General features: G+C 52.2%; 7 protein-coding genes across 7 annotated transcripts; 6 read left to right on the forward strand and 1 right to left on the reverse strand.

The window, feature by feature from the left end:
• Positions 1-1,162: 1,162 nt before the first annotated feature.
• On the reverse strand, positions 1,163-1,757 carry VTJ04DRAFT_1144 (uncharacterized protein; the record flags this gene model as incomplete). The annotated part of the gene is made up of 2 exons (XM_069358800.1): positions 1,163-1,528; positions 1,590-1,757. The coding sequence occupies 2 exons, from the start codon at positions 1,755-1,757 to the stop codon at positions 1,163-1,165; spliced, it is 534 nt and encodes a 177-aa protein (XP_069223753.1).
• An 852-nt stretch (positions 1,758-2,609) lies between these two features.
• On the forward strand, positions 2,610-3,636 carry VTJ04DRAFT_1145 (uncharacterized protein; the record flags this gene model as incomplete). The annotated part of the gene is made up of 3 exons (XM_069358801.1): positions 2,610-2,761; positions 2,819-2,887; positions 2,943-3,636. The coding sequence occupies 3 exons, from the start codon at positions 2,610-2,612 to the stop codon at positions 3,634-3,636; spliced, it is 915 nt and encodes a 304-aa protein (XP_069223754.1).
• Positions 3,637-3,663: 27 nt separating this feature from the next.
• VTJ04DRAFT_1146 (uncharacterized protein) lies at positions 3,664-6,832 on the forward strand (the record flags this gene model as incomplete). Its single annotated transcript, XM_069358802.1, has 3 exons — positions 3,664-3,855; positions 6,701-6,716; positions 6,774-6,832. 3 exons carry the CDS (start codon positions 3,664-3,666, stop codon positions 6,830-6,832), a joined length of 267 nt encoding a protein of 88 aa, XP_069223755.1.
• Positions 6,833-6,890: 58 nt separating this feature from the next.
• Positions 6,891-8,047, forward strand: VTJ04DRAFT_1147 (uncharacterized protein; the record flags this gene model as incomplete). Its single annotated transcript, XM_069358803.1, has 3 exons — positions 6,891-6,964; positions 7,025-7,881; positions 8,031-8,047. 3 exons carry the CDS (start codon positions 6,891-6,893, stop codon positions 8,045-8,047), a joined length of 948 nt encoding a protein of 315 aa, XP_069223756.1.
• A 966-nt stretch (positions 8,048-9,013) lies between these two features.
• Positions 9,014-9,876, forward strand: VTJ04DRAFT_1148 (uncharacterized protein; the record flags this gene model as incomplete). Its single annotated transcript, XM_069358804.1, has 2 exons — positions 9,014-9,033; positions 9,546-9,876. The coding sequence occupies 2 exons, from the start codon at positions 9,014-9,016 to the stop codon at positions 9,874-9,876; spliced, it is 351 nt and encodes a 116-aa protein (XP_069223757.1).
• A 1,674-nt stretch (positions 9,877-11,550) lies between these two features.
• On the forward strand, positions 11,551-12,497 carry VTJ04DRAFT_1149 (uncharacterized protein; the record flags this gene model as incomplete). Its single annotated transcript, XM_069358805.1, has 2 exons — positions 11,551-11,621; positions 11,684-12,497. 2 exons carry the CDS (start codon positions 11,551-11,553, stop codon positions 12,495-12,497), a joined length of 885 nt encoding a protein of 294 aa, XP_069223758.1.
• Positions 12,498-14,171: 1,674 nt separating this feature from the next.
• Positions 14,172-17,066, forward strand: VTJ04DRAFT_1150 (uncharacterized protein; the record flags this gene model as incomplete). The annotated part of the gene is made up of 2 exons (XM_069358807.1): positions 14,172-16,289; positions 16,341-17,066. 2 exons carry the CDS (start codon positions 14,172-14,174, stop codon positions 17,064-17,066), a joined length of 2,844 nt encoding a protein of 947 aa, XP_069223759.1.
• Between the last annotated feature and the right edge of the window lie 843 nt (positions 17,067-17,909).

Here is a 17,909-nt window from a genome sequence, read left to right on the forward strand (position 1 = left end):
ATATCCTGTCTGTCTTAATACATCAATATCTTAGGAATTATCTAACTTTTACTTCAAGTTTGCTCTGCGAGGGTACTTGGCCAGGTACCTAATCAAGTCGTCATCCATTCACTTGCACCCATTTTGGAATATGGATAAAGGACCTGGGAAAAAGTGTCCAGGCCAACAAGATGGAGGCTCCATGATCAACTGAATAGCAATGACCTCGATTTCCAGTTGCCAAATCATACTGGATTTCCCACGGTGGGGCAACTTGCTTTTCAGGACCGCATCTCATACGAAGCAACCTTGATCCTTCCGAGACCTAGGTATTCATCAAGGTACTGAGTACACGCATCTATTACCCTGCATAGAGCAAGAGTGATTTTGCCTCTCTACCTATCACTGTCTTGGTTTTGGCCAGGAAAGATCGCTAGCATACCTTGATAGGTACCGAGCAATACTGTTCGCAGATGGCTTTGGCCTTGATTAGCACTCCGCCGACCCCCTGTCCTCATCACGGATTTTGGCATCCCATCCCGTTTGTATCCCGGTCGTCCCCATTGTTTTCCTCCTCTCGGGGCGGGACGAACCCCGGTCCAGGGCCCCACTGCCGCTCCGATCATCACCTCCGGATCAGCATCTAATGTGACAAGCTAGAGGCGCTATATAAGGTGCATTGACTATGGTAGCACCAACGGATTCGTTTTTGCTGTCTCATCTAATCTCTGCTGGAGCACCAAACCCCGGTCATATGTAATAAGCCTCGAGGAACAGCAAGCGGCCCTCACTTCAACGACAAATATCCACCATCAAATGGTTGCAAGGAACAAGGCAACATGAAGCAAAAGCAACGGATGATTGCGATTTGTTTAAGAGAGAGATTCTGGTACAGCCTGCGAGGTATCCTTCCAGACCCGCTAATTTGAACGCGCGAACCAAGTCGAGGAATCCGACAAAGGATATAAAAGCAAAACTGGCAACGAAGAAAAACAACTGGCCCTGAGGGCCGAGGACCTGGCTGAATGAGACGAATCAAGTCAATTCAGGCTAAATCCAAGATGAATGAGAACAACAGAGCAACAGAGGAGGAGGGCGAGGCCCTCCTGGGGGCCGACCAGCCTATATCCACCAAGCCTGCCATTTGCTTGACCTTCAGGTGGCCGAGCCTGTGTCAAAAACTCTATTTAAAATCACCCGGAATTACCATCCTCCGCTTCTCCTCGTCGTCCGCCACGTGTGTGAATGGTCTCGGACGCAAGCACAAGGAGTGACCCATGATACTGATGGCCATAGCCGCACATGTAGCCAAGGGTATGAACTGCAAGAGTACGAGACGGGCGTTTGCCGTTTTATAATACCCCCAGAGTGCGGTTGGTATTAAGACGATGAGATAGACAATTGTTTGGAACGGGTCCTGACTTTGCCTGCGGTGTGCAAATGACGAGACGGCGAATCCGAATGCGAGGCAGGAGAAGAGCATAACCTCAGGCGAAATTGGAAATAGTATGCTGTTTGCTGGGGCTCCATCAGCCAGCGAGTCTAATGTCTGAGTCTCGGGCTGTTAGTCGATGTCAGCACAGGTTGGGAGGACTCAGAGACGGCAATACTTGTTCGTGTTCGTATATTCCTCTGTGTTGCGCGGCGTATATCCAGATGACAGCGCTGCTTGTTGTGCTCACAACTATCTCGGACAGCTCGGTGCTGGGGTGCCAGCGACCCTTGGATGTGTTGTAGTCCTCGATTCCGGGATGCAGACACCATGTCTGCGACTGCATTTGATGCGGAAAGTCCGGTATTCGACGTGCTGATTGGAAAGAGAAAACCCATGGGACCTGGCGTGGGATACAACAGTTACTGTTGTTGTCGGTGTCTAGGCCTTTTACCTTATACTCCATGACAATCTCCGTCGCCAGCCCGATGAGCATCTTATCCTTGACGGTCAAAAAATCAATGGCGTCATGTTGTGCAATATCACGCGCCCAGCCTCGGCGCCTTTAGAGGACCGGCTGATCCCACCACAACACTCACCGATTCTGGAAACCTGAATGGAGTGGAACCCTAGGTCCCAGAGCCTTGCGGGGGGCATCAATGTTCAATGCAAAACCACCGTCAATCGGGCGTCCATCTTACGTATGCCAGTTGCCCGGACTACGTGTAACTCCGAAGGGTTGCTGACTGACCGAAAATCAGGCCAATTATTGCCCTAGTCCTCTTGATATATCATGCTATGAAAGACAAGGCGACTGCCGACCCTCCTCCGCGCACCATCAGCCTTGTTGACATGGCAAAAAATGCGGCTCAAACAACCCGACGAGGCAAACTGCGATCATGGCATCTTACGAAGCATCCCCCGAGCCGCCTTAAGGTGCGCCTGCGGTAGACTTATTATTACACCGGCTTCGTCGACCAGCCAATCGTCCACTTTCAGACGATTCTGTGTCCTGAGATTACCAATACTCCATCTTCTTTTTGCTGTGTCTCAGCCGGGCGCCCGGGCTTTGTGGGCACCTAGTTCTCCTGAAACAACCAACGCCCTTTCGATGCGTGTTCTCTTTTTATGTCACGTTCAACCTTGCGTTCATAAATAAACACACCTCGACATCGTTCCTTTTCGAAACAGTCAGAGAATGTATCACGATCATTGTCTGGAAGCGCCCCGTTTGGGGCCCCGGGATCTTCGTCATGACTTCAAGGTCAGCTCTCGTAGTGTCATGTTTGGGATGGCGCTGGCAGCGGCAGCCCTCACTGACGCTACGGGAGACGTGAAGAAGCAAGTGTGGTATGTACAAACCCAAGACTATACTTTTTCCACCAGCAACCGCTGACATGAGACCAGCTTCATCTCTCTCTTCTCACTTGCGACACTGATCAATGTTGCCTCCGACTTCCACAGCATTTCCAGGAGGTGGGATCCAAACTACATCACCAACGTGATAGCACCGAAGTACTGATTGTCACAGGTTTCATGTCTTCAACCTAGGAGCTGCCGTTCTCCTGGTTGCCTCTGTGAAGTGGGACAAGCTCCCACTGAGCTTACTTCCCATAAGCATCACCGCCGTGACTTTGATACCAAGCACCCTCAACGGAATCTCCCTGTTCAAGCTGTTTGTTGACGATATCTTCAGTCCTTCTCGGTCTTTGATCAACGATGGAATACGCCACCCAGAATTGCGAGCCCTGCCCATCGGACTGGTACCATCACGAAACGTTACGGGGATGGAGTTTAGTTATTACCAAGCACCAATGGTGGCTTCCACAGGTGCTGAAGAGTTGAGGTTGGCCGGCGACAAAGAGTCCGTTGCCGAGACCGGTTCATCGCGCACGATGACCACTGAGGGACGGACACGAAAGCCTCCGGACTCGCCCCGGAGCAGAGCTTTTGAGCTTTGTTGCATGCTGGGCGCGATGTCCCAAGACAGGGCTTCCCAGAGGAGCCTACCCAGAAGTGATATGACAAATATCACCCTTTCCAGCGTCGAGCCTGCCCGGCAGCCACATTGGGACCCGGCAACCAACCACAGCTTCGAGGATGAGTTCTGGCGGAGCCATAATCATGACCCGGACAACGGTCGAGCCAGAGGAATCCTGGGCGGTTGGACTTACGGATACCTGAACCCGGTATGGATCTGGAACTGGATCTGGCATCGGGGCTAATAATCAAGCGTCCTCAATCCCCCACTCATGGCGAAGCGGGAACACAGCACCGACGACCACCACTTCTTCTTGGCCCAAGCCGCGATGCAAGTCTTGCTATGCGGTGCCACCTCTGGACCGCGATTTGAGACGGGTATGCACTCCTTGCTCTCCGCGGGTTGGATCAACCTGAGGGATATTGAGGTGTTCGCCCAGCGCCTGGGACTGCTGAAATTTCTGGTAAAGTCGCCTGGGATCAAACTCTCTTTGGATGCTTGAATCATCTGGTCAACTTTCTTTCATCCTGGCTTTGGCCTTGCTGGGTTGTGGATGCCCAGCTCGTGTCAAGACGTTCATTAATAAACATCGCGCCTTCAGGGCCCTCTCGCATTCTTACGTTCGACATTGGCATCGGCAAACGAAGCACGGCTCGCTGTTGAAGAGGTTCACGCCATGAAAGGCTTCCCCTAGGTTCCAGCCTTTTTTATTTATTTATTTTTGATACCTTCTCAAGTACGGAACATGCGCCCATTGTCCCTGCTTCCCTGGATGCACCCTCAAATGACCAACATCAGTCAGAAACGCCAGCGCGGTTCCCCAGGTTGCTGCCGCAACTTGCCTTGCCTGTTTCACCTTAAAAGATCAGAGCCAACCATCAGAAAGACTTTCCACTGGCGGCATTGAGGTCATCAACAGGTTGCGCACATCGCGGAATGATATACCTCCCTCCATGGCGGCCTCGCTGCCGCTCCACCCCATCCGTTCCCGACGGCTTTCCCCGCCTGGGGGTAGAAGCGCTCGCGCTCTGGGGGTTCTACTTTGTACGATATCCAAGCACGGCCGAAGGGTAAAAAGACGGTGGTGGAAACAAAATGCATTGAAGTCTTGGCAAGAGTTAGTCTTCTGAATCTCCTCAATCTGCCTTCAGAGACTGATGATCATGGCAGCATGGCGATAGATCTAGTCAACTTCCTCCGAATTGTACGATATCACAGGTTGTCTGCTAATGTGTGTGGCATTCTCTACCTCACCAGGCAGGACTCGACGATCTTCCCATGTTATATTCCTGCTCCGCGAGGGTTGAACTAAATCTCACATCACGAATACGCCACATCACTGTATTACAGCATTACACGATATACGCTACACAACACACACCTGTACATAGGTACTGCATCACAACATCCACTCCCCTGCCTCATTATGCAGAGGAATAGCGAGGAAAGGTTATGAATACATGGTCGGAAACTTTGGGTATGGGATATAGGGGTTATTATTTACACAAGATAGGTTTCTTCTGATATTATTACCTGGGCGTTGGCCTGGATCCAACTTAAGGACCGTAGATTGCCGTCCTGTCTGTCACACGGACGTCGGCTCAGTTGGTTGAAAAAACCGGGTTCCCGGTCCTTATTATTGTACGTCAAATGGAACAATTCTTCCTCTCTTATCTATTAATTACATCTCAACTGTGAGTTGTTGCCAGTGCTTATGCCACGGGCAAGTTATGACACCTGATGGATATGCTGGCTTGGTTACCTCTTTTAACGATGATATGTGTCCGACGGAGTCCTGCCAAGGTCGGTTCGGGAAAAACATCCTACGTATTTCTTCATAGACTTTTGCGTTCATCACCGTCCATTGGAGGTAGCCAATATGGAAGTGACCGAGGGATCTTACGCGCGGACAATGCCTCGCCCTCGCCGCCTGCCAGCGAGCTTCGCTGTCACATAATACCGGCACTTATTCAAAAATATGCCTTACTCCGGGGTCCACCACATCTGGCTTGCTTCCGCACCCTGGGATTACGCAGGAGTACGGAGGAGACCTGAGCAGATTCACTTTTGCCCGATTTATCCAGTTTCCAACAGCCAGGAATCGTTCTTTTGGCCACCTAGAGCGGGATAGGCGACCAGGGCTCCAGTATCAAGATCCAAGTTCAGCATCAGTGGACTTCGTCTTGGAGGGATGTTGGCCCCGCTGTCATGATCCCTCAACAACGTCGTCAACCGTGTTTCCAGAGTTGGGTAAGTCAGTTCGGGGTGATAAGGTGATGATGACAACAGCAGCATCAGCGCAAGAGCCCAATCAGATATTCGCAACGGGAAACGTTAAGTGATCTTTCTAGGTGAGGACCGCGCGCAGGTTGTGTCGGGTTTGGGCTCACCGGAAAGGCATCTGGATCAAAGTGGGCGGGCGCGCACTAGGGAACAAGGAACAGCCCAACTACGCACGAGCCGCGGGTTTCCAGCTCAGGCGAACTCCTCCCCAGTTTCCAAGCAACAGCCGAGACCCCACAAGCCCGACCCGGGTAAATCCACCGTACACTTGGTAAAACCACCGTTCAGCCACGACTTGGCGCCAAGTATGGCATCCCAACGGGGCCAGTGTAAAGTTCCGCAGAAACGCCGGTTTCGTGGTTCTGCGAGGGGTATACAACTATGCGAGTCAAGGGAGTGGTCGCATTGGGTAACTAAGTATCGAAAAAACGAGGACCGCTCTGATTGGCCAAGTTCTCTACGCCAAGACCTTATGTGCGAAACGGGCATACGCCCCGCAGGATCTGTCGTGAACGGATAATAAAAGTGGGACCTGCGGCTGAACCGCGAAACCGGCGTTTCTGCAGAACTTTGCGCTGGCCGCGTTGGGATGCCATACCTCTTGGTAATGTATCGTTCCCTTGGAAAACTGCACACTCATGCCACATCTCATGCAGGCACAGGTGAATAAGAGACCGAGATTTGTTTCTCTATCCTCCTTGCAATACATAAACCTGGGGATCTCACTTCATCAGAGCACACAATATGGCTCACTACGCATTGACTTTTCTTGTTGGAGAAGATAGGTACCCATCTCAGCTTCTCCTCCCTCCCACGGAGTACCCATCTTACCCGATTCAGATTGCCATCTTGCGTCAAGTAGAAGCACCGCCGCGAGTGACACAACTTGTGTTCGCATTTCCTAGGGTTAACAACCCCAACTTATTCAGTGATCAGAGTTTTATCAGAAACGACCTACTACGCTCCATCAATCTCTCTGGTTAATTCTGGCTCCCACACTCTCGGACAGCTACTACTCTGTTTAGGGTGAAACGATCAATCGTAAGTCGTCAAACACCCCCTTTAATCCTACTCATGGGCTTACTGACACGTCACCAGAGGGTCTTTCGACCATTGAATGCCTGTCATTGACTCTCTTCTGGATACGGCACTCCTGAGAGTTGATATCTACAATCCCGGTGTGCCTTCCACGCCGAGTACTTACCTCAAACTGCGATGGATTCACGGCGCGAACCCACTATTAGTCCTTGGTCCTGGGCCCAGGACTGCTCGTTTTCCTTCTTCCATTGGTACGAGACTTGTGTTTTCTGAGAGTCGTGCTACTAGTATGCCATACTGACAGCTCCCAGGACTTGCACATGGATGCGCATTTTAGGGGCTGCCTTGGCTGTCTTGATGCTTCTCGAGATCAGCTCCCTGGGGGATCGGAACTCACCATTCATTCGAATCGCATGGATGACCACGTGTCTGCTTACTTTCATTGTCGCAGCGGAAGCCTCTTGTGCTCTGAAGTGCATGCAGCACCTGAGAGACCTGCACGATGTGCAACTCCAGCGACTGAGGAGAGGCTTTTCGAGGACGAACGCATTTAAGTCTTTGCGGCGGAGCAGCAGTTCGTCAACTACATCTTCAAACTCACCCCTGAGAACTGACTATTCCAGCACTACACCCTCACATCTTCGGTCCGGGAGCCACCGTCCAGCGACAAGAACCTCGCAGTCGCTGGAGAGCAACAGTTCAGTGGGGGTATCAGGATTACAGCAGCCAACGGACGATGATAGTTCACCCACCATGGGCTCGCTCTTGCACCCTGAGAGCAACCATCCAACCCCTATTACATCTTCTCAACCACATCTGCGGATCAATCATCCGAGCCTCATGCTTTTGAGGCCATCTTTGGGAAGTGCCCATTCGCTACGGGTCGTTGAGCAGTTGCTGGCGGAAAGTGATCGTTCGACAACCGTCTCCTCACAGCGAGCTCCAAGCAACCCGCGGTCACGCAGCTCGGTTGACTTAGCTCACATTGGTGTGCATCACTCCCGGTTCACGTCTGGATATTCGGGTAGTGACACGAGCTCGGATATTTTACTCGACAGAATCATCACGCCACCCTGGAATGAGCATCCTTTGTGGAACGCCGTTACGATGGACTTCTGGCGACGAGGCATCTTGCCAATGCGGAGCCATCTCTCTGACACAGGCACTGGTATGTTGACTGAAGACTCCGGATTGCATCCCATGGGCATCAAACCCTCAGGACCTTGCACAGGCCCCTGTCCCTGTGCCAGAGAACAAGGATCCCCCGCCCTCACAACATATGACTTGTAAACGCAGTTGTGCTAACACCCGTCGCAGTGAATCGTGCGCACTAAGCTCAACTACTTAGTTGGTAAGCCAACAGAGCCGGTGCTCCCTCCCGGCTCAGTTAACGGCATGCTCCAGGATACCTACATTGCCTGGCATGGGTTGGGGAATGGGAGGAAAGATTTGAGATACCTTGAAGGAAGTCGGATGTTGCGACTTGATTCACTCCTTCTTTAGACTTGATTACGGTCAGTGCGCTCCCATCACAAATATCAGTATTGCATTACTCCTGTGACTCAGCGGGCTTGCTAACACTGCGGAGCACCAAAGTTTTGATGACAGACTATTACTGGGTTTCAATAAGGGGCGATAGTCCAAGAGGCTTGGAATGGGTTTTGGTGACGCAGGCGGCTGCGACGTACAGGCAATACACCTGGTCTGGTGGAAATATTGGAAACCGATCGTCTCAGGAGGCCTCGCTTTTGCCTTGCTGTGCTCTTTCCTTCTTTTCTCCCACATACCTTGAATCGAATTGGTTGTTCTCGCCCGGTCCCTGAAACCACTCTTGTTCTCTCGTTCACAAGGGTATTCAGGGCATTGGGAAAGTCCAGACACTGGCGGATCCGTGTCTCAGTGACGAGGGAAGCGAAAGTAACCGGCTTGAGGGCCGAGGAACCCGCCGAATCAGAGGAAGTCGGAGGAGGAAGATAGCGAAGCCCTCCCCGGGAGTCAATGATGTTATATCCGCCGGACCTAGCATCTGGTTGACCGTGCAGGTGGCCGACTTGTGTCACTCAGAAAGTGTCTGACTACATCATAAGATGCCTGCCGAGACGGACCACTGAGGACGTCCATTTCCTCCAGCCAAAGATGCACCATTCCGGTGCGGGCGTTCCTCATCAAAAAGGCAACTATTTTGAAGTTGTAAGACAACAATATTGACGCTGTACAACACTTGTGAAGTGGTAACACAATAATGAGCAATGCGAGCTCGGGTTGCTGTAGGTTGGCCGGCAAGGGTAGCTCAAGAAGCCATGAGGCGCCCTGAGCTCCTGTAGGTAAATATTTAAAGCCCCAAAAAGCCTGACCAACGTGAAGCGTCGATCCACTGATTCTTCTATCATCTCCCAACCACGACGACAGGGGTATATCCTATGTCGCCAGATGTTGCCTCAATCATAACAATTTGACTTTTCTGCTTGTTATGCGCCTGCACTGCGCGTCAAATATTCGGCCTTGGTCCTGGGCCCAGGACTGTTTTCCTTTATCTTACTTTTGATATCTGTATGAATCCACTTCCTTATGATCAGGGTCATATGATTCCGAAGTATTAGGATTCTTGTGGGCTAATGAACCACGTTCAGAACGAGCACATCCACACTGCTTCCTGGAATCACCAGAGCTGCCACTCCTTGCTTTCATCTCCATGGAGAATCTAAACGTGTCACTCGTGTGGATGACATTAATGACACTCCTTGCACTCATGGCCGTAATTCTTGTTCTCGCCATCATCGGCTTTATCACCATAGCGTCTCTTGTTCTCACCATGCAGTTAGGGCTGTGAAGGGCCGCTTTGACCCCTTTATCGCGTGAGATCCTCGAGAAAAGCGATCGTTCGACCATCGTGTCCTCATACTCGCCTCCGAGCAACCCTCGCTCACCCGATGCTCATGACTTCTTTGGCATGGATGGACCGCCCTCACAACCGAGATCTGAGGTCCACACCAACTCGGAAATCACACTCCGTAGTGTCCACGGAATCATTCGGCCAACTTGGGATCTCGCTACGTTGAGCTTCTGGCAACCGGATATCAGCAGGATGGCCGAAGACACCAACCTGCAGATGATCATGCGCCAGGTTCTTCCACTGATGCCTGTCCCTGGGGACCGGTATTGACCCGGGTTCTAGCCCCCTGAGATCCGACCACTCAAGCATCAGAGCTGCACTCTCTTCTTGGGTCAGATGAACGGATGTTCCGGAAGCTGGCTGAGAGCTTCCCTGGAGCGTCGTCAATCACCCAGATGGCAAAATTCCTCCCGTTGAGGTACTCATCTCGCCGACCATCGATGGACACATGGATTCAGTAGAGAGAGCTGTTAGAGTTGGCGTCTTGGAGTGGCTGGACCTCTGGGGCAGTTATTTGTGGACGTGTTGGAGATGTGCTGTCAAGGTGCTGTTTGTCAGCGTTATGAGGGTCAGAGGAAGTTGTGGTTTACAAGGGCGTGGCAAGTCTGGAGGGTTGCCGTAGTACTTACCGACTACAGTCGACGACCTCGGCACTCGTTTGGTAGTGAGACAGCAAAAACGAATCCGTTGGTGCTGCCATAGTCAGTGCACCTTATATAGCGCCTCTGCTTGTCACATTATTAATATCCAGGATTCGTCGCGCTCCCGAGTTCGTTGCAAAGGTATCAGAGACAATCGGGGAGTCTCATTTCTCAACCTGCAACTAAGAACTCTCATAATATGTCGCTTTTTGCCTTGACGCCTTGGACAAAGTTGGGGAGACTCACATTTGCCCGACCCTCATCACCCCTCTTGCAGATCGCCAGCGTTCGTCTTGGTGACCGAACCCCCTGAGCCTTGAATGCTCAACAATCTACCTTCGGGACACTCGGAACCATTCTCGAAAGATCGTTTGCCCAAAGGTTGGGAATCGTGGGCCTGACCACACTACCGTATGTGCAAATTCCGACGGCAGGCCTCCCAATGGGTGACCGCAGGCGGGAAAGCGCAGATGACAAGGAGCGGGAGACGATGGACCTGCCACGGAGTGGTGATTCTGGAGAGCGAAGTTGGATCAGAGTTGAGTTTGGATGGAAGGGAACAGATGTTGAGCATTATACATCAGTGGTCTCGAAAATCCCGCATTCTTTGCACCGGAATAGGTATGCGGACGGCTTACCGAAGTGAGGCGTCTTGCACACCCCTCATGGAAAATCAACTGATGGCCTTTGAGCCTCGGATCGTGCCTGTTGTTGGCTGGCGGTTGGTCCGCGAACCACTTTCCCAACAGGGTACCTGCCCAGTCAGACTTGCGGTTCAAGCGCGGCTCGGCGACCGAAAGGCAACCGCGCTTAGGTGCCGTGCCGGGGTCGGGAACGGTAGATGCTCAAGCCTGGGAATGGCCTGGGGGTGGCGAAAGCTTCCACCCTTTCGGTGCACGGTGAAGTCCCAGGGCATCAAATAAGACGCCAAGCCAGCCAAACCCCACCTCTTGTACCAGGCCGTCTTTCTGTGTTTGCTTCAGCCCGATCCTGGGCGTCAGAATGGCGCTGCAGCATGCCCGATGTGACCTCTCCAAGATCCCTGAACATCAATATTGACATCAAACTTGTGCTTTGAGCCTCATCCAGATTGGTACTTAATCCGCAGGGATGGCCGTCAAACCAGAAAACATTCATGGTCAATTTCTACATCCTTCAGCTGAGGATTGCAATCCATCAAGCTTAAGGGGCTTCGACCATCGAATGTCCATCTATAACTCTTTGCTGGCAAAACATCACTTCTAGGCGTCGCCCGCTTCAACCCCAGCGTGTCTTCTTCTCCGGGCTGTCTCCTCAAGATACCATGACACCGCACCGTGAATCCGTAAGGCCTAGGTCCTGGGCCCAGGACCTTCTTTGCTCTGTTTTGGATTGGTATGTATGAACCACATGCCATCTGTGACTCCGACATCAGGTTACCAACTGACAATTCTCAGGAGAGTCAACTCTTATATGACCCTTCCTGTGGGTACCCTGGCTGCGTTGATGGTTCTTGGGATCCGGCTCATCCCGTCACATACCTCAAGGGGAGCAATGGTGACCAGGTTTCTCACATTCTCCGCCACGGTTGGAATGTCTTTTTATATTGGACGGAACACCCAAGACCTGCGGTTTATGGAGGATGATCCGTTGTGGCTGGGCCATGGTCGCTCCGCGACTCTATCCTCCGAGTCGACGGCTGTCCCATCACAGCCTCATCTGGGGAGCGACCGTCCAACGGTTACTCCGAACCAGCCGATGGAAGGTAACCATTCACCAGGGGAACGGTCACAACAACTCCGGGAGAGTGACCGTCAAGCCACTTCATCCTCGCAACTGCTGCTCGAACGCCACGATGCGCTGGGCATCTCTTCACCGATGCCCCTGGTGCGTGAACCCGACGGAAGGATGGGCTTGCATTCACCATCGCCGCCGCTGCCGCGGCGGCTGGTGGAGAGTGACCGCGTGACTACCGTATCCTCGCAACCACTTCCGAGCAATCCGCGGTCACCTAATCCACAAGACTTTTCCCACATGGGTGGATTATTCTCGCCGCCGCCGTCGAAGCACTCCGGAGGCAGCGATACTAGCTTGGCCATTTCGTTCCCCAGCGTCGACCGAATCGTCTTGTCTCACTGGAACGCCGACACTCTACACCGCTGGCGACAGGATCCCTTGCGGATTTGGAGTCTCCTTGTTGAGCCTGAGCGCGTCATGATGGCTGACGACTCTGGGCTGCCCTATAGAACCGTGGGCTCAGGCCTTTTATAAATGTTGAACCCCGTAACCGCTTGCTTGAATCCATTTACACTCTGGACTTCGGACGCATACCTGCCTCGGGCATGATTAGATATCAGATTGGACTCTTGATAATCGAGGCATGTTCCTGGAGTCCTGGAGCGGTCACGGACCTTCTGCTGGACGGTTTGCCCACCTGATCAAATGCCAAACATCTAGCCTTCTACACGTTTTTGTCGGTTGCCGGTGGACAGGCTCATCGGTTTTGAGTTGGTAACTACGGGTTTGTCGCGAAAGGAAGTTATATTACGTTGCAGACCGGGTGTTGTCGAACACTTTGGTCCCGGTGAAGGTCAGTGCCACAGCATGCTCGGCTACATTGCTCCGAATATCTCCAAGGTATGGAGGTTTGCTAACATAGTAACAGTTACGTCAGTAGTCTATGCAACGATTTGACTTTCTTGGGGATGGTGACAGAAAGTGACTCAGCACGTGCCTTGCAGGGATCTAAGCATCCATGGCGGGGCCTAGTTGCTGGGGTGAGATGTTTGGGCAGGGGACAGTTGTGATACAGGCGGTTTCTGGAGTACGTATGGTTGCATATGACTGGTGCTGGGAACTTCTCTTTTTGAGATGTTCACTAAGTGCGTTTTCTTTTCCTCGTTGAAGCAAGGAGCTTAACCCCGCCACAACGGCGCTGGGCTTCACGAAGTTCTGACCTATTTTCTAGCTCTGTCATGTCCATATCAGGCTCCCTCAGATAAAGTATTATCTTGTATTTGGGTTTAAAGAACAGACATGTCTCGATAGACGAGTTCCTGTATTATGTGTGACAAAACACAACATAATTCACGAGCACCTTGATTAATAACAGGACAGAAGCGCGTCAGACACTCCACGTTCACATGCTGAGTCAACAACGGATCTGACATCGCCACAGGTGGGTCGCTAATAGGATTCGAGACCTTGCGTCAGAGGTTCTGGGAGACGAATATTATCAGGAGACAGAACTAACTTGCCAGTTCACGACCTCTCCTGGAGTTATTTTCCATCCAAGTTGTTATTGGGTTCGTGATAACTACCAGATAATCGACATCATATTATGGTCTTGAACCTGGATGCTTCTTCGTGCGACTGTTCGGAGCACAGGACAGCCTTTCGGATTTTTATGGGTCCAAACCAAGTTCCGTTTGAACGTTGTTCTTTCCAATTACCTGGGCTCTCACTTCCAATCTGGCACATAATTGTCCGAGCCTTCCGGTTTGACAGGAGGTCCCTTTCTTCGCCCTTCCCTGCCCAGACCTGCACATGTGAGCTCGACACGGAGTCATTCCCACCAACTTGGAACACAAGCTCACACAAAGTCTCTCCCGTGCGCTCACGGGCTTCTTGACAGAACCAGGTTGGTGGTTGCAAATTCAACAGACCTCCTTTTCCGCCACTTTCTAAGTTTCATTAACATTTGGTTTGTATCTTCACCTCAGCGTGTCATAATACCCCAGTCCTCCATTCGCCTCTTTAATAATAACGCAGGCCCGCTCTGGAGCCCTTAACGACGCGACCTCGTACACCTCGAGCAAGTGCAATGCCGTGATGCTAATCGCAACTGTCCCAATCCCAGTGCGCCGACGGCTAGAATTCTGACGACGAAGTCGGGGATCAAGGTCGGGGCACTGAAGCCGGCAGTCTCCGGCAAACCCAATCGCCATGGTGTGGGATCATCTCTCCATCACCAACCCACACCTGGTTTACATCATCTTAGGCGGCTTCACCTCGCTATTCATGCTGTGTTCCTCGGTCATCAAGGAACGCATGTACATCGGCGAAGCCACTGTGGCCACCCTCTGCGGCGTCATCTTCGGTCCTCATGCTGCCAACCTCATCAACCCCTCGGCGTGGGGAAATGTCGACGAAGTCACCCTCGAGTTCTCACGGATCGTCCTCGTGGTTCAATGCTTTGCCGTCGGCGTCGAGCTGCCCAAGTTTTACATGGAAAAACACTGGAAGTCAGTGGCCATGCTCCTCGTGCCGGTTATGACCACCGGCTGGCTCGTGACGAGCTTGTTCGTCTGGTGGCTTATCAAGCCTCTCAACTATCTCGAAAGCCTCACTGTCGCTGCTTGCGTCACCGCTACCGACCCTGTTCTTGCATCCTCCGTTGTCGGCAAAGGCAAATTTGCTAGGCGCGTCCCCAAGCATCTCCGCGATGTGCTCTCGGCCGAGTCAGGATGCAATGACGGAACGGCCTTCCTCTTCATTTACTTGGCCATCTACCTTATTCGCGACCAACAGAGCGCCCGGGAAGTGACATTTCACTGGGTAGTTTACACTATTCTGTACGAAATCGTCTTCGGTTCCATCTTTGGCTTTCTCGTCGGCTACCTTGCCCGCCATGCCGTCAAGTACGCCGAGCAACATGACATGATGGATCGTGTGAGCTTTCTGTCTTTCTACTTTGTCCTTGCCCTGTTCTGCGCCGGCGCCGGTAGTATACTTGGCATAGATGACCTTCTCGTTGGTTTCGCGGCTGGTGTGGGCTTCTCGAACGATGGCTGGTTCAGCGAGAAGACAGAGGAGTCGCACGTCTCCAACGTCATTGATCTGCTGCTCAACCTGGCCTACTTCGTCTACTTTGGCACCATCATCCCCTGGGAAGACTTCAACAACGCATCGGTGGGCCTTCACGCCTGGCGTCTCGTCGTTCTCGCCATCTTCGTCATCCTATTTAGGCGAATTCCCATCATGATGTTCCTCAAGCCCGTGATCCCTGACATCAAGACGTGGCGTGAAGCTCTCTTCGCCGGACACTTCGGCCCAATTGGCGTCGGTGCCATCTTCATGGCAATTTTGGCCCGCGCCGAACTCGAGACCCACGGACCCATCCCTTTGTCGAAGCTGCCGCCGCCCGATTCCCCGTATTACACTGCGATTGCCCTGGTCTGGCCGGTTGTTTGCTTCTTGGTTGTATCATCCATCATCATCCACGGCTCTTCCATCGCCGTCTTCACTCTTGGGAAGCACATCAACACCCTGACAATCACCATGTCGTATACACACGGAAGCGAGGATGGACCGAGCTGGCTGAATCGCCTGCCGCGAGTATCCTCATCATCACGGCTCCATCAAAAGCCAGCATCTGGGACAGATGGAGAGGAGGTTAAGATGCCGCAACTTCCTCCAGGAACCCTTCCTCCAACTGGGTTGGTCGGAGCCTTCCTACGTCGCATCCACGAAGATGAGCCCGGGACGCCGGGAAGCCGTTCTTCATCTCCGGGCCCTCGTTGGCGGAGGAAGAAATGGGATACCGGCATCGGCCCTGGTGGTCCTGTTAGCCAATCTGCTATCTTTCCACAGCCACACCCACATACAGAGCCTCCTGCCCAAACAGCACCCCGTCATGACATGGAGCCAGCTGCTCTTGAAGAGGGCAGAACCCCCCCCGTTTGCGCAATGCCTGAACAAGGAGTAGAGGAATCGACCCCGGAAGCCGTGGCTCAACTCGCGGCTGTTGAGCAGGCTCTTCCGGAACTGGCCCTGCAACGTACCAAATCTCTGCAAATGTACCGAGAAGGGCATAACATCGTGCTTGAGGATCAGGATGGTGACGTGCTCGCCGTCCAGCGGGTGCAGGGCCGATCTGATAGCGTAGCAACGAAGACCAAGGCTTTGGCTGACGAGCTGAGCTCCGAGGCAGGGCCTTCTGGGTGGACATACGCCGGGTTGAAGCAGAGGGTGGCCAAGTGGCGCGAGGCGGAACTGGAGAAGCGAAAGGAACAGAGGCCTGGAAAGGGCGAACCGGCTCGGGCATTCCAATTCGGAAACACGGTAGGTTTAATACTTGGATGTTTTTGGCTGGCTCCATGCTGATGAGAACAGATCATCGTTGAAAACGAGGACGGCGAGGTCCTCAAGAAGTATGACCTCCCGTCTCAGAAGCCACAGCCGGAATCGACCGGCCAAGGTCTCCGGTACATGGGCATGGGTATCTTTGCCAAAGCAATGGACAAGTCATCGGGCGACTCACCGCAATCTGGCGAAGCATCTGGAAATCCTTCGTCAGCACCAAAGCCACGCAGAAGAAGCATATTCGCAACGCAGAACACGGCACAGGAGGAGGAAGACGACAAGAACCTCCGCTTCACCATCGGGGGCATAGGCAGGCGCATGACCAAAGAAGACTTCATCAACGAGATACGCAAACTAGACAGTCAAAGGACGGCCAAGAAGGATGACACTTCCACCCCACCGGAAACTTCGTCTGACATCCCTAGAAGAACTTCTGCCACGTCGAGGCAGGCAGCGATAAGCTCCGCCTCGCCACTCCTCGATCCATCTCTCGAGACGAGCGGCACCAGAGCTGGTTCCCTTTCTCACAATAACACTCAAGGTCCGTCCCGGGGTAGACGCGGCACCATTGACAACGATGATGACGAGCATAGAGAGACGGAAGTGGAGCGGCGGCGGAGAGAGTCTGCCCTGGGGTTGCGCCCTGAGGATGGAGATGATCAGGACGGCGAGGAGAGCCCGCGGGTGCCTCCTCCAAGGAAGCCGGTTATTCGCTTTGCGGCGCAGCCGGAAAATAACGGGGGTAAGAAAAGGTAGTTGGCCTATGGTGGGACGAGGAGACTTGCTCGGGTTTGGCGGCAGTAAGGCGTGTTCATGGATTTCATGGATTTTCGTTTGGCTTGAGTGTAATTATCCGTTATTGTATGTGTTTTGAGCAGGGAGTATTAATGGCAGGAAGTATTTGAACTTCGATGGTTGTCGGGACTTGGATAGCGTGCTTGCTTTTGTCTTTGCCTCGGGTTGGACGAACACAATCAAGATGGCCGCTAGCCGTCGATCCAGAACTACACAATCAATCCAGTTTCAACTGCTTGGTTGTGAGAAATCCTATGACAGGAGATCTTCAAGGAATGTAGATATTAGTCGACTAGGCAGGTCGGTAAGATACAACTATTATTATTTCTTAAATCACTGTTCTGCTGGTATACTAATACTTCAATCCCTGAAGGCTTGCCTATTATCCCTGAACACATGTAATCAGCTATTCGTCATTGTCATGACCGCAGAAACCAACAACATTGAGTCAAGCACATGAGGACTCCGTACGCGCCGAGGTATGAATGAGGTCCAAGTTTCAACTCCCACGTCTTCAGCATAACAATGGATTGAAGTATATATATGGATTCTACAGTTTATTATATACTTCTCTCTCAATGCAATTGGTAAAGCCTTCTACAGTTATGCTAACAAAAGCTGTGAGGTGGTGACACTCAGAAGCCTTGATCGAAGTAGGTCCTGTCGTTAATACCTGATAAACCTCTGTTATGCAGGAACCACAACCAGGGGGTACTTATTACCTGAGGTGTGGTACGTAATACCGGAGTAATACTGGATATATGTACCTACATGCAAACGTAGTACTTCATCTGGTTCATCTAC

This window comes from Mycothermus thermophilus (assembly GCF_041956435.1).
Source record: "Mycothermus thermophilus strain CBS 625.91 unplaced genomic scaffold VTJ04scaffold_1, whole genome shotgun sequence".
Classification (NCBI taxonomy): Eukaryota; Fungi; Ascomycota; class Sordariomycetes; order Sordariales; family Chaetomiaceae; genus Mycothermus; species Mycothermus thermophilus.